Here is a 16483-nt window from a genome sequence, read left to right as displayed (position 1 = left end):
TTCTTGACTACGAATGATGTAAGAAATAGCGATTGGGAATCTGCATTCGACATGATTTAAACTCATTTCATAAAGACGATACTTTTTTTTGTCAACATATTAAGAACTGTGTATATTGCAATATTTGCAATTGCATCTGTCTGGTTTTTATGCAAAGTAACAAAAGAGACAGAAATTAATGAACAAGAGAGCAGTGAAGAATTATGGTACACAAAGTAATATTTGGCAGGGCAAGTCACTGCTGATAAATCACTAGGGGTGGCACCGTGATTGCGTGATTTTCGGGGATTGGAGGAACCCTTTTTTCTTTCGGGGTGACGCATAGATTTTCGAGGAAATACCCGAAAATTCGGAGATAGTGCAAGCTCTGCTTGATTTCTAATCAGGAAAATTGAAATACTGAACCACACGAGAAGGAAAATGTCCGACTTTGCGGTTGACGCAATAAAGAATTGCAGCAAAATTAATTTGAAGTCGACCGAGCGCCGCCACCTCTGCCGGCGGCGGCGCGCCTGCGACGCGCCGGCGGCGTTACAACACTTCGGCGGTGTTCAACCGGGCCTTTCGTCAGCGGCGTTCAGTCCATCCGCCGGTGCGGTGCCGGGGTCTATATATATATATATATATATATATATATATATATATATATATATATATATAGATAAATAATAGTAAAATAAACTGAAAGATTACTGAGGTAAACGCCTGTTTCCACTAATAGTTTTGTAAGTTAAAATTTTAACATCTTGTAAGTCAAAAGAATTGAAAAGAATATTAAAATAGTAAAGTAAAAAGAATAGATTTGTCAAGTAAGAAGAAGAAAGGAGAAAGCAAAGAAAGCAATAGAAAGCAAATCTCTTCGAGCCTCAATCATTCAAATAAAAAGCATATAAGGACTTTTAGAGTTTATATGTAAGAAACGTTAAACAAGAACCTGGACAAGGACTACTTTAAACAGTCATTTCCATTGAAATTTTCCGAAGCTAAAAATATCAGCATCTTGCAACATGAAAGAAGTAAAGAGAATAGCAAAGCAGATAGTGAAGTAAGAAAATATATTTGCCAAGAAAAAAAGGGGATAGGAGAAAGCAAAACAAATCTTTGAGCCAGAAGCATTCAAATACAAAACATATACGGACATTCTGAGTTTATTTGTAAAAAACGTTAAAAAATAACCAGAGAAAGGACTACTTTAAACAGCCATTTCCATTGATATTTTTCCATGTGGATTGTAGCCCTCTACTTCAAAATCTTCAGCTTGGAACTCTTCCAACGTTTCAACTTTACGCTTTATCTTTAATTTAGGGAAGGGTCTTGGCTCCCTTTCTAACTGAATTTTCAAAGCGTCAACGTGGTTTAAATACACATGCGCATCACCCAACGTGTGGATGAATTCTCCAGGCTAAAAAAAAAAAAAATAAACCATGAGGATAATTCGAAAAATAGGAAAAAAGGAGGGGCAATGGAGGCTAACCTATTTTGATGTGCAGAAAACCAAGACAGTATACTTTAACTAGATTAATCATGTGACAATAAACCAGATTCTAAGAAATAGAAAGAAAGATATACCACAAGAAATTTACGGGTAAAAATGAAAAAGATAAATCTAATGAGGAACAAGCACCATACTTGCATGAGGGGCTACATGGATTCGTCTTGGTTCCCCTTGAAATATCAAGATTCACACGGATTTTTCAGTATTTTACATATAATTCGCCTTGTAACAATCTTGAAAAACCTACCACAAAACAAGTACTATTGGCACGATTTGCTCTTTACTTACACCTCATTACCACGGACTGTTTTGATATATAGCAAAAGAGACGGCTTCATCATTTTTTTTTCTAGCTGAAGTAGGTTTTAAAGTAGATTTACGAAATATTTCACGTTTCTAGCTTTAATAGTTTCTCAGGTTACTCGGCATAAACCAGGGGTACTTTCTACATCATATTGTGTTCTACGTAAAGATCGCCACTAATACTCATCACTTTTATTAATAAAGCCTGCATTACGTAACAAACGTAACAAATGACAAAACAAAATCAGTCCTGACTATTTGTTCTCAGTGTTTCAAGCAGGGTTGCAACTCGACAAAAAAAAAACAACTTAGAATGCAGAAAAGTACAACTAAAGGAAAAAGTATTTTCTTCAAAAAAAATATTGTGTGTACTGTTTAAAGCCACATTTCTATTTGACCTTTAACGGACATAACACCAAATGCATCAGCCAACACTCATTTTTCTACGCTGTGTTGAAATAAGAATTTCTTGGTCGATATAATTTTTTTCAGCCCGAAAAACGCCAAATGAACACGCAACTTTACGCATTATTGACCATTGCAACAATGTGCTCAGAACTGAGTTGAACCCCTCAGATGAATTTTCCTCAAAAGTGTAAAAGAGAGATTACTTGCCAACAGTTCGGTGGTGAACAGATGTGCTTTATATTACTCGTTTACATCAGTACATATTTTCGTAATCCAATCATCCTTTCAGCGTATATCAGAAACGGAAGCCAAGCAACCCCGCTTCTTAAAGATTGACTGATTCTAATATTAGGGCCGTATTCAGGATTTTGTTCGGGTGGGAGATTATTTATGTTTGAGGGGTATAAAAAAAAACTTTACAAACGCAACAAAAAATTTTTATATGTATTTTTACTTGTGTACGAGTCAGACAAAAATTTATGGGGGGTCTTGCCGGGAACCCCCCCCCCCCCAGGATTATGTACTGTCTACAGTGTTACTGTGTAAAATTGTAATCCAGTAAAATGAACGAAAATTAGATTCTACTCTCTTGGGTAGAATCTACCCCTATAAAATTCCACACCAGTAAAAAAACATTAGGGTTTTTGAGTCACCGAATTTAAGTAGTCCTTCTGTTTACCTAAATATCCACTTTGGCAGACTCCTGTTTGCGGCCTGCATTCTACATTAATTTATGGGTCGCAGAAAATTATGGCAAAGTACTAAAATTCCAGGATATGGGGTAAGTATCACGAGCCTCTTGACTCAATAGCAGTGAGTTAATTATAATAGATCTTTTTGTTCTACAATAGCTTCGACAATAAAATCCAAAGAAAAGGCATGGGACATACAACTCCTACAAGCTTCAATAGAACTAACTATTTAAATGACCTCCAAACAAATGTAAGAATAACACAATCACATTAGCAATCAAAAGGGTTTTTATGTTACAGTTATAATAAAAATTTTAGCATCTGATAAATAAAATTTATATCTTCGGATTTAAAAGGGAATAACATGACATTTTATGACCATTAAATATTCTTTTAATGGGATGGCGACTCTCGCTATATGCATTAAAAAGATGTCTATAAGGAGCATAAATTCAAACACTAAAATTATAGTCAGGAAGCAGAGACAAAGGGGTTGAAAAACTAGTCAGTCATTTCCAATGAAGAGAAAAAGACAATTATTTACTTGAACGCCATGAGTGCACTAGAAAATTCATTCCGGGGGAGGGGGATTAATTGTATTATTACTTTTTACAAGAACCATGTTGAGAAAAACTTTACTTTCTTTCGGTAAACTTTATCGGCAAAAATTATCCAGAGTGTAAACTCGAGGATTGTCGAGTATTTAGGAACGCACGTTGGAAGGGAGTGAGGTTTCAAGTATACCTTCCCCAAAACCTCAGGATTTTTTAATTGTCTCACAATTTATTGTAACTTTAATTGTATCCGTCGTCTTGCTGTTTTCAAGAATAATCCTCCCCATCCCCAACTAAATTTTTGCGTTTGCATCTGATAAATAACAAGAATAAAAAAAGTATGAAGCCCCTTAGGGCTGGATACAATACTACTCAATATAGCAAACTTCCCACTTTTCGGAAACAGGCTGTTAGAAACCTAATCAATTAGCTCCTCCTCATATGTTTTTGAGATTTTAAAAACACTTCATTTTTATGTAGGTTCACAAGGGAACTACCAAAAAGTATCATATCCTTAAAAAAAAATGTAATTTGCCCATAGTTTCGCAAACACATAAGCAAACACACAGAAAAAAAGTATTTTCTTACCAATAAAATAAATAGAGCGGTTTAATCAAGACTACCATTTTTTTTTATAAAAATATCTCCATTGCGGAGTCATTTTTTCGCGATTATAAATTCTTACAAATCCTTACAAACTCCTTCGCCAATGACCTTTGACGGGCAATCCCAAGACTAAAACTGAACAAAAAAGAAGTTTTTTCACCAAGACCGACACCAGAAACTTAACACAAACCCATTTTTTTTCCCTCGAGATTTATCTCTCTTTGTCTTGTCATGGTAGGCCAGTTAGGCTTTAGATCTTTTATACAAAAATTGTTCCGTAGATTAAGGCGACTGCGCCTTTCTTATTCGCCCGCTCTTTACGCCAGAGTTTTGTGGTGCTATGAGGCTCGCGTCCATGAATCAGGATACATGGACGCGATTATATTCGCGATATATTCATTTCCCTTCCTAAAATGAAAAAAGTTATGCCAATCAAGTTTTAAACAATATAAATTTATTAATGTTGTTAAAATGGTAAACCTGATCGTAGTTTATTTATGATTTATTCAAAGCATACCGTGTTGGGTCAATCTGTGTGTGTCGGGGTTTTTAGGGGGGGGGGAGAACTGTATTCAAAACTTTCAATTCCTGTTTTTTTTAATTACCTTAAAAAAAGAGTCCTTGTCAGTCAAGTTTTTAAATATGTTTTTAGAAATGTTTTCTGTATGGACTGTTTTGTTTATTATTATTATAAACTTTCTCTATTATGATTATAACAGAAGGCTTCCGTTGGATCAAAGTGATCAAATAAGCGATCAAAGCAAATAAAGTTCATTTCTAAAATTTGACGATTATTTTTTATGTATTGGTACAACCGTCGCAATTAGCTTTTTTGCATCAATCAGTATATTTCTACCAACAGAAAGAAAAAATTGTTAAGTGGTTCGGAGATCAGTTTTTGCTCCTTACGATTTCTTTAATACGGGTGGGACGGAGGAGCGTTCGCCAGTATTTCAGACCCAGGGAATATAAAAATTAATTTTGAAAAAATGCGACACTACAATAATTCAGAAACGGAAGAAGCGTCTGAACGTATGTTTGATTTTAGCTTGATCCACGCGAAGAGCCTAATAGATTTTAGAGAAGAGCCTAAATGGAAGAATGAGACCACCCAGGCAGGTAACAGCCCCCTTCTTCGTTTTGTCTATTGTTCTAAGTTTGTGCCAGAGTTATGATACCTCTCTTAGCAAAATGGTCTTACAAATTGTTAATTGTTCTTAAAAATCAAACCCAAACTCAAGGGAGTCAATTTAATGCATTTAACGTTTGATGTCTCCTAAGTTACTTGTTCTAGACCTGATCAACTTTGACACTAAAACCTCCATACAGTTATCTATTTATTAAATATATACGAAATATCGATATTTACATTGCTAAAAGGAGGGCCAATAACTACCATTTTCCCTTAATGCATTTATTCCACAATCCTGCTCCCCTCCACAGAGCCTCAACATTTTTACGACTTTTCCTTAAATTTTCATGCAATTAGTACCTTTTTCGGTTGACTAATTTGTCTCCCTCATAAAGAAAGTCACGCGTACGCGCATGGTAAAAGCGCTCTTACATAAAATTGACAGCCAAAACTTCGTTGAAACACAAATTCTCCAAAACAAACTTTTTAAGTGGTGAATTGTTCACATTCAAATAACAAGGAAAAAAACAACTTTAAAAATAATAGAATTTTGTATCTCTTTTTCCATGGCAGTGCAAATGCTTATTAGAATTCAGTGACTTAAATCTAAACTTAATTTCAGGGAAATTTGATATTCACGGAACGTCAAACAAGAAAACATGTTTTTCTTTCTTCGCCAAAGAGTATTAAAAACAGCTGTTTTTCAAGTTTCTTTTACAAATGAAACACTAAATATTGAGACAGTAAACTAGTTTGTTTTCTTCAATCGCACTAAACAAAACAAACAAACACAGATGAAATAAAAAGTAATGGGTCATGTTTCTATGAAAAACAAGAGGAATATGAAAGATTTATAATGAAATGATTTCAAGGTTAAGAAAGTCTGATGCATAAATTTGTTGAACTTGAGGATTTAATTCGGTCTTGGTAAAAACTTTCGGTCAAATATATATAATACAGATACATGCTGCCAAAAAAGGCTGTCGCTAGACTAGATTTCTAAGTTTTGAGTCACAATAGAGTCAGTTGTTGGTTAGTTAATTTGGTTAATGAATGAATTGATATTGTTTTCTTGACTCGTCTTCTTGGTTACAGAGTAAGTGTTCGAAACGCCCCTGATTTAGCCTCGCACTTTTTCTTAAGAGTTAAAGCTGTACTATACTTTCTTATAATCTGACTAAAGAATAAGGGCATATCAAGAATTTTTGTTCGGAGAGGGGCTGATTTTTTTTTCTTTTACTAGAAGTTTTAAAAATGCATCATGTTTATTAAGTTTTTCAAGTCGAAATTTTATTGGGGGAGGAGAGATTTCAAATTCGCCCCCCCCCCCGTGTATACGGTCTTGCTGACGAGTAGCTCTGTTCTTCTCCATGAAGACTGTGTACAGCCAAATAATAGGCCTGAGTTTCCATGTGGATAATCTTCCCCTTAGGTATCTCCCCTTCCAAAAAATAGAATTCTAGGAGGCAAAGCTCTGGGGTATTTGAGACAATTTCAATCTTTCCTTCAAGACGTAGGACATTTCCATCTAAGATATATAAGCTTCGTCTGAGAAACTTGTGACCTTCTGCATATTTTACAGTATATTTCCCACTGTAGCTTTTCTCTGTAGATCGTCAGAGGCACTAAGGATCTGATTGGTCTGTATTTTCTATTGGTTCCCGGCGCTTGGACCAAACAGTTCGTGGTAACGAACTATAAGTAAGGAGCGATCCGGTTCAATGGTAACCGAAACTCTAGGAAACGGGATTTTGATACCAATAGATACATCAAAAGAATCCAATTTTAATGCTAATTTCAAATATATAAGTTTCATCAAGTTTAGTCTTACCCATCAAAAGTTAAGTGCCTGAGAAAATTTGGCTGATTTCCAAAAAAAGGGGGAAACACTCCCTAAAAATTATAGAACCTTAGTGAAAATCACAACATCATATTCAGTGTATCAGAGAACTACAAAAATGTGGAATTTTGCATTTTTTGCCAGAAGAAAGATCACGGATGCGTGTTTATTTGTTGTTTTTTTTTCCCAGGGGTGATCATATCGACCCAGTGGTCCTAGAATATCGTGGGAGGGCTCATTCGAACGGAAATTTAAAGTTCTAGTGCCCTTTTTAAGTGAAAGAAAAAATGGAGGGCAACTAGGCTCCCTCCCACGCTCATTTTTTCCCCAAAGTCACCCGATCAAAATTTTGAGATCACCATTTTGTTCAGCATGGTCGAAAATATGATAACTATGTCTTTTAGGATGACTTAATCCCCCGAAGTCCCCGAGGGGAGGGCTTAAAGTTACGAATTTCACCCAATGTTAACATATAGTATTGGTTATTGGGAAGTATACAGACGTTTTCAGGGTGGATTTTTTCTGGTAGTGGGGGGGGGAGGGTCGGGGGTTATGTGGAAGGACCTTTCCACGAAGGAAGTTTTCATGGAGGAAGGGACATTGCTATGAAGGGACGCCGAATTTCCCGGCATTATTTAAAAAAAGGTCAAAAATTAAATTAAAAAAACAAGTTTTTCAACTGAAAATAAGGAGCAACATTAAAACTTAAAACGAACAGAAAATATTACGTATATGATTGGGTTCACCCACTAGTCAATACCTCGCTCTTTAAGCCAAAGATTTTTTAGTACTTTCATAAGAGCTATTTATTCTATTCAACGGCCTTTGTGATTAAGGGGTCATTTTTAAAGAATTGTATCAAAATTCGAAATTTAGCTTAAAGAGCAAGGTATTGACTAGGGGGCGAACCCCTTAATATACGTATTAAAAATATATGAATATAGAAGTTCGTTACGTAAGTTAATTCGTAAGTTACGTATATTTATTACTAATAAAAACGTTCGAAAATAAAATTAAACAATTTTCGAGAAAGCCATTTAACCAAATAAAAGTAAAATTAATATGCAAATTTTGTTTTAATTATTCATTTACGGTGAGCCAAAATCAAAACCTGCATTAATTCAAAAACGTTCAAAAATTAAACAAAAAAAAATTTCTTTTAACTGAAAGTAAGGAACGACGTTAAAACTTAAAACGAACAGAAATTATTCCGTATATGAAAGGGGCTTTCCCCTCCTCAACGCCTCGCTCTTTACGCTATAGTTTGACTTTCTCACAACTCTAATTTTTAAAACAATAAAAAACTTTAGCGTAAAGAGCGAGGCGTTGAGGAGCGGACAGCCCCTGTCATATACAGAATAATTTCTGTTCGTTTTAAGTTTTAACGTCGTTCCTTACTTTCAGTTAAAAAAAAACTTGTTTTTTTTATTTAATTACCAACACAAAGCCTAAGTCTTATAGCCGATAATTCCTTTAACAGAAGCCTAGTAGCAATAAAATTTACTGAATGTAAGGCAGTTTGTGGCGAGGAACTGTAAGTAAAGACCGACACATGTCTGTACTATACTTCATTAAGCACATGAGGTATTGGGGAAGGTGGGATGCCAGTTGTTCTTTTGAAGAGGGAGGAGATACCCTAACCCTCAGAAAAGTGATTTTTTTAGGGTCAGATTTTTCAACCTTTTACGAAAGGCCCTTCCAATCAATAGTAAAGGACTTAGCATCTAGCATCTCTTCCTTCGGAATCATGGTTGCAGCACAAACTGGAACCTAGTAAGGCCCAAACAACAGGAAGTAAAACTTGTATTAAATGTAAAAAAAAGTAAGGGATAGAGAAGGCATTCATGCATGAATTAAGGAGGGGTGAAATTGAGGCCATGGATAAAATTGTCGAAGATCTGGAAAGTGAAGCAGGCGGTATAATATTAAGGGTTCTTATCTGTTATAGCAACAACACTCAATAATTATGCTGTGTAAAACTCGAGAAGACCCCGGTTTCATCTGTCTGTATTAAGAGACACTTAGCTTGCGCATAGTGGATAATAAGTGGTGTGTGACAGAGAACATTAGACGTAGATAATTTGGGCTATATATTTGCACATTAGGGGTGGGGGAAAGTGTTTGGACAGCGTGAAGTTAGAAACCAAATCTTACTTCATAATATGCAAAATAATTGTATCTAACACATTTTGCATGCAGATCCGCTAAACTTTGCCCCCACCCTCCTACTGTAACCCTACTCAGATTAATTTCTGCTCGTTTTTAGTTTAACTTATTTTAATTTATGTTTGTTTTGGGTTTCTTTTATATATTGTTACTGATTTGTGGTAGTTGTATGCTTGGTAGATTATTCGATTCTATATTTGGTTATTTTTGGCTTAGTGGAGTTCTTTACTTTTTTTTTTGAAAGACTTATTATGTGCAAAAAGTTTTTTTTTATTAATATTATACAGGGAAGATGCTAAGCGAAAGTAGTGAAAGGGGTATCTGTCAATAGAGAATTGGATCGCAAACCGTGGTTTGTCTTTGCGTTTACAATATTTAAACTATTAAAATTTGTTTTTAAACTATTAACTATTATATTTTCATATTATTTTGTTTTATTTCATTAACATTAACCAAACTTGACTTCTCGCGTGGGTGCCAGCTAATTAAAAAGTTCCCAAATATCTTTAGACAAAAATAAGAAAAAGAAAAGAAAAAACGCAGCAAAAGGCAAAAGATAGAAATAAGAGTAGTAAAAAAAGAAGAGCAGAGGCCATCCCAGCGTGAGTAGAAAGTACAACAAATTTAAAATTAGTGACAAGAAAAGACTTAAAGAGAGATAAGCAGGACATTTTGATAATGCGTTAAACCGCGACAAAGCTGTAGGAAATGGTATGGATAAAAATGAACAATTTTGGAAAATGGTTGCCGTAAAGTTAAGGATAAACTACGAAAATTTAGGAATATGATTTTAGAAAAAGAGGAAGCGCCAAGTGATTTGAGAAAAACTTCAAGAAAAACCAAACCACTTTATAAGAATGGAGATAATAGTGAGTATGGTCATTAAAGAGGCATTAGCTTTATTTCTGTAGGAACCAAATTAATCAGCAAAATGATACTTATTAGACTAAAAGATACTGTAGATAAAGTTTTAAGAAAAGAACAGTGCCGTTTCAAGAACGGGAGAGGATGCGTCGATGAAATTTTCACTATAGATTAATACCTGAAGAGTGTCTAAATCATCAGACCCTTTAGTCTTCAGTTTTATAGATTACATACATACATTTAACTCAGCCGATAGAAAAGCTTGAGGTAGGAACTGGGGTTAATGGCTGGTTTGGTGCTTAATTAGGATTTAAGTATGGTTGTGTCCTATCCCCGTTTATACGGAATATTTTCATGGACTCCAACCTAAGGAACACAGCAATGGCCATAGGAGAGAATGTACTCAGATGGGAAGGTAAAATTCTCCTAGATTTAGATTATGCAGACGATTCGAGTATCCTAGACAAAAATGTTAGCAAAATCAATGAATTTTTTTAGGAAAACCTCCTTTAAACCTTCAAAACCTCCTTTTAGGAGGTTTTGAGGGCTCAGGGTGCAAGAATAGGTTTGAAAATTAGTGTTAGAAAAACTAAGTAGTCTTCACTAGGAATAAATGAAGGTGAAGGCGAGATATTGGGTCAATCTTTTATGGTTTAATAATTTATTTATTAACATTTTTAATAATTTATTATTATATAATAATTTATTATTTATTATTAACATGTTTAATAATAATGTATTATTAAATATGGTAAATGCAGTGAAGATGAAAACAGTAGAATAACCAAGACCCACTCAGTTTTGACTCAGTTGAAAAAATTTAAGAAAATAGAAAGATCAATCAGCGAACCAGGATTAGAATGTTGGAAGCCATAGTAATAACAGTGGTTAACTATGGCTCTGTAGCGTGGGCGCTTGGAAAGACAGATCAAGTTCTATTAAACATTTTCCTAAGGATTCGTCCAATAATTAGTTTTAGGTATCCGTTCGACTGACTGAATGCCAAACAACAAGGTGTAAAAAGAATGTGGTTCGAGCCCACTTTCTAAGACTATAATGAAAGAAAGGTTGAGATCGCTAGGACACGTTTTACGAATGATAGATTGTCAAAGATTGTGCTTTTCGTCATCCATACAGAGCCAAGACAAAACTGACTGAAAACTTGCTGTGACCTGCAAGTTATGTTTTGTTCAGAATATATATAGTTTGCTTTAATTTTAATTAAATAAAAAAATAAAATTTTTTTTTAACTGAAAGTAAGGAGCGACGTTAAAGCTTAAAACGAACAGAAATTATTCCGTATATGAAAGGGGCGGTTCCCTCCTCAACGCCTCGCTCTTTATGCTAAAGTTTTATATTGTTTTAAAAATAAAGTTGTGAGACCGAGTCAAACTTTAGCGTAAAGAGCGAGGGATTGAGGAGGGAACCGTCCCTTTCATATACGGAATAACCTGTTCGTTTTAAGTTTTAATGTCGCTCCTTACTTTCAGTTAAAAAAAAACTTGTTTTTTTTTATTTACTTTCTGAACGTTTTTTGAATTAATGTAGCTTTGATTTTGGCTCACCGTACATGAATAATTAAAACGAAATTTGCATATTTATTTTACTTTTTTTTGACTAAATGGCTTTCTCGAAATTTTGTTTTGACGTAAGTTACGAATTAACTTACGTAATGAATTTCTATATTCGTGTTTTTATTACGTATATTAGTGAGTTCGACCCCCTAGTCAATACCTCACTCTATACGCTAAAGTTCGAATTTTGGTCGAATCACAAACCCCTGAACCACAAAGGCCGGTTAATTACTCTTTTGAAAACTCTTTTGAAAGTACTAAAAAAAACTTTAGCATAAAGAGCGAGGTATTGATTAGGGGGTGAAACCCCTCATATACGTAATAGTTTCTGTTCGTTTTAATTTTTAAAGTTGCTCCTTAGATTCAGTTGAAAAAACTTGTTTTTTAATTTAATTTCTGATCGTTTTTTAAATAATGCTGGGAAATCCGGCACCCCTTCATAGAAATGTCCCTTCCCCCAAGGAAACATCCTCCAGGGAAAAATCCTCCCCGTAACTCCCTCCTGCAAACCCCTCCCGCCAGAAAAAAATCCCTCCTGAAATCGTCTGTATACTTCCCATTAACCAATATTATATGTAAACAATGGGCAAAATTCATAACTTGCAGCCCTTCCCCCGGGAACTATGGGGCATTAAGTCATCCTCAAAGACATATTTATTAGATTTTCAACTGTGCTGAACAGAATGGCTATCTCAAAATTTTGATTGGGGGAAAAATGAGCGTGGGAGGGGGCCAATTTGCCCTCCAGTTTTTTGGTCACTTAAAAAGGGCACTAGAGCTTTTAATTTCTGTTCGAATGAGCCCTCTCACGATATTCTATGACTACTGGATCGATACGATCACCCCTGAAAAAAAACAAAAAAAAAACAAATTAACACGCATCCGTGATCTTTCTTGTGGCAAAAAATACAAAATTCCACATTTTTTAGATAGGAGCTTGAAACTTCTATAACAGGGTTCTCTGATACGCTGAATCTGATGGTGCGATTTTCATTAAAGTTCTATGACTTTTAGGGGTTGTTTCCCCCCCTTTTTGAAAATAAGGTAAATTTTCTCGGAGCCGGGTCGCTCCTTACTTACAATTCGATACCACAAACTGTTTGATACTTTAGTAACTCTACTGATGATGATGACTGATTATGGCATCGAAATATCTAGAGCTTTTGCATATATTTGTTTCACTGTCTAATAAAAGGACCTATCCCTACTTGAAACGCTTATTTATATCGTCATAGAAAAGGCAGTGTGGTCTTGAAAAAAATACTAACGTCTTATATATGGGGATGACAGATCAACTATACAATCAGCAACATTTCATTTTTAATTAGAAGAAAAGAAGACTGTACCACCTTTATTAAAAATTCAACACAATAATAAAGAAGTCAAGACAGTTACTCAACCTTTTGAGTCAATGGACCGGAAACTTTCTGTGACCCGAAAGTTATTATTTTTTCAGTACAAAAATAGTTTGTTCTAATTTTAATACTTTAGTAACTCTACTGATGATGGTGACTAACTATGCCGTCGAAATTGCCTATGCGTCGATAACGAGTATGTTTGGCAATTATTTTAGCGTTCTTGCGAAAGATGGCAATTTTACAATTCAGAATTCTGCCCGAACTTCTAATCTAGTTCATGCCGCTGAATCCCAAAATCTCTCTGCTGAAGTGGTGAAGGCTATCTCTGGCTATCAATTATCTGACCATCTCCCTGTTACATCCATTGTCCAACTTCACGGTTTCAAAGAACATAATAAATATATGGTTCCTCCTAGGCTAAAAACACGTCGTGACTGGGCTGGAATTAATTCTGATTTGTTTTCTTCTTGTACGGGTTTTCTTCTTCTTCTTCTCTTTAACAGCAGGCGGGCTTTTCAGTAACACTATTTAGCCCTCTTCCTTTTGCTTCACTGTGGGCTACAGAGCTACTGCTTGATTGCCTCATATTTATTAGATATATTCAGATATCTTTCAGCAGATCTTTCGACTCTAGGAGTTCAAATATAAGATGATAGATGTCGATTTCTATGCTCTGTGTGCAGGTATAGTTGGCTAGGCTCTTGGCTGATAGTGGGATTTTGTGGTGTTTGAAGTATTTAACAGTTTAGAAAGCAAGGTATGTTGTGCAGACGTCAGCATATTACATTCAAATAGGCAATGGTCAAATGTTTCATTATTCATATTACAATGCCTGCAAAGAGGGGACAGGGGAATTGAACCACTTGAATTAGAAAGTTTATATGAGAATGCAAGGAAATTTAGTCCATTTGTTCCAGAACGAATTCTATGAGTTTATTCTGAATTCTATGGATTTTATTCTGAATGAAGTTCGGGCTCCTTTCCATCTTCTGCAAAGATCAACTAAATTGTCAAAATATGACGTGAGACTTTGCCTGGATATGTATGTAGACAAAATCAGCCATGCTCTTCGTGTTGCCGAAAATCAAGCTTCCCCACTTCGGAAAATACGTAAGGGTGTCATTTCTGGCTGGTCTTCGAACCCTGGTCTCGTTGTTTCTTCCCTCGAGCCAAAATTTTGGTTCAATCATTGGAAGGATTGCGACCGTCCTTCGACTGGTACTGTGAATTTTGTTTGTCTCTATACAAAGAAAAGTTTTTGTAAGGCTCTGACTCTTCATCGTCGAAACCTATTAAACGCCAATTTGGCAAATGCTAAAAATGATAGAAATCTCCTTTTTAGAATTATCACTTGCAGAGATAGGTCTCCTTCATCTGTCTCTACGGCTGACATTCCTGATGAGGGATGTAAATACATTATAAGACCACACTGGCTATACATGTCAAATGAAACTCATAGAGGAAAGAAAATAACAAAAAAAAAAATAAATAAAAAAAAGGTGAAAAAAGGTTCGCCACTGGCTGACAAAATCCTCGTTTTTTCACCTTTTTTTGATTTTATTTTCCATTTTGTTATTTTCTTTCCTCTCTGAATTTCATTTGTGATGAGGGATGGTATGCCTATTATGAATCCAAATTTGCTGCTCCTGATTTCATTGCTACCAGTCCCAACAAAGAGTTCGTTGTTAGCACAGCAGCAATTGTAGATGTCAGTGGGCATTTAAAACCTATATCATACGATGGTACTGACCCCATCAGTGCTTTGCATTTGAAGTTTGGGGGAGAGGCATTAGTCCAACACTTGGCACTTTTAATGGGGATGATTTTTACACAGCGAATTGTACCCTCTTCTTTTTGCATTGGAGATCTTATCCCAATTCTCAAAAAGGAAAACCAAACCCATAATGCTCATCATTTCGACCCATTACGATTGCGACTTCCTTTTGCAAAGTCTTCGAGTTCTTTTTTGATCTGACCTTGAACAGACATGTTACACTCCACCTCGCTAGTTCGGGTTCAAGCGGGAAATAGGTTGTGATGATACCCTCACATTTGTAGCCAATGCACTAATTGATGCCAAATCCTCAGGAGAATGACTAATCCTCGCTAGTCACGATATTAGATGAATCTTGAATTCACTCATCCACCCAGTTATACTCCTCAAAGCGGCCAAACGTGGACTAAATTCCTCGGCGATTCCATGTATTCAAGATATGTACTCTCGATTATGTATTCGCCTGAAACTACCTCCGGATAAAAATATGCCCCCTGTTCCACACAGGAAGCTAATTCATGTCTTGAATGGTGCACGTCAAGGAGCAGTTTCTTCTTCTAATCTTTTCAATAACTGTGTGTTGGATGTCCAAGACCAGTGCCCTGCATCTCTGATACTCTAATTTATTATGCAAATGACGTTTTAAATCCCAGCCATACCCTCCAAAGAATGAATGAGGTCTTTGTTACACTTCAACAGGAGTATCTTAAACTTGGCCTTCGTTTCAATGCTGATAAGTCAGATACAGTGTTTTTTAATTGGAAAGGTGAGCCACCGTCCTCTACAGCGCTTGGCGATGCCACTATTAGAGCTGTTGACCATTTCGTTTATCTAGGCCTTCCCACTGGTTCGTCGCTACGCCAAACCCGATCCCTTCTCCAAGACCATTTCGTACGACGTATATCTGCTTCTTATGCATCGATTGGTGCAGCAAAATTTCGATTCAACCGCCTACTATCAGCCTTGTAATATGTCCTTCAATGTTGGGAATGTTGATTTTTAAATTGTATTTGTTTTATTGAAATAAAAATTTCTTTCAAATTCCATCATGAACTGTTTACAAATATTTTGTAAACAAAATATTATAGCTAATAGTAGCTATACTACTGATAGTAGTAGCCTACTATCAGCTAGCCTCTTGACTGCTGTAGCCCTCCCTCACATCTTGTATATTGCTCGAAGCTGTTTTCTAGAACTGGTTGTCTGAAAGTCCGGCCCATTTTCTTTCGGTTCGCTAAATATTTGCTTCGGTTACCACCTTGGCATCGGAATTCTCCACTGATTGTAGAATTTAAACTTGCTGACGCTGATCTTGCAAATTCTAAATTACTTGACAAGCATAACCAAAAAACTTAATTCTTCACAGAATGATTGGTATCCTGTTTTAATTCAATAGTATTTTTGTATATCTGTGCCATGACCATATTTAGTGCACTAATATTTAAATTTGATTCTAATTCGTGTTTTATTTTTATAGTCTGTTATCGTTGCTATGACAAGAGTTAGTACAATAATTGGTTCCTTGTGTATGTGCTTTTGTTTTATTTGTTTGCTTTTTTTTCTTCTTTTCTTTTTCCTCTACTCCGTCTTATCATGTTATGTGGATGATGGGTGTTAAATAAATAAATAAATATCTAGAGCTTTTGTATATATTTGTTTCACTGTCTAATAAACGGACCTAGCCCTATTTGAAACTCTTATTTGTTTCGTCGTAAAA

General features: G+C 35.5%; 1 protein-coding gene across 2 annotated transcripts in view; it reads right to left on the bottom strand.

Moving 5' to 3' along the window:
• Positions 1-1130: 1130 nt before the first annotated feature.
• Positions 1131-16483, bottom strand: part of Ts (Thymidylate synthase) — a 71091-nt gene continuing 55738 nt past the window's right edge. For both annotated transcript variants that reach the window (XM_089108292.1, XM_089108291.1), the window contains one exon: positions 1131-1402. In XM_089108292.1, coding sequence (XP_088964418.1) covers positions 1193-1402 — 210 coding nt within the window. In that variant the 3' untranslated portion in view covers positions 1131-1192. The remainder of the gene's footprint in view (positions 1403-16483) is intronic.

This window comes from Artemia sp. Qi Xiang Cuo, chromosome 2 (assembly GCF_049724085.1).
Source record: "Artemia sp. Qi Xiang Cuo chromosome 2, ASM4972408v1, whole genome shotgun sequence".
Classification (NCBI taxonomy): Eukaryota; Metazoa; Arthropoda; class Branchiopoda; order Anostraca; family Artemiidae; genus Artemia; species Artemia sp. Qi Xiang Cuo.
This window is presented reverse-complemented; position numbering and strand designations above follow the sequence as displayed.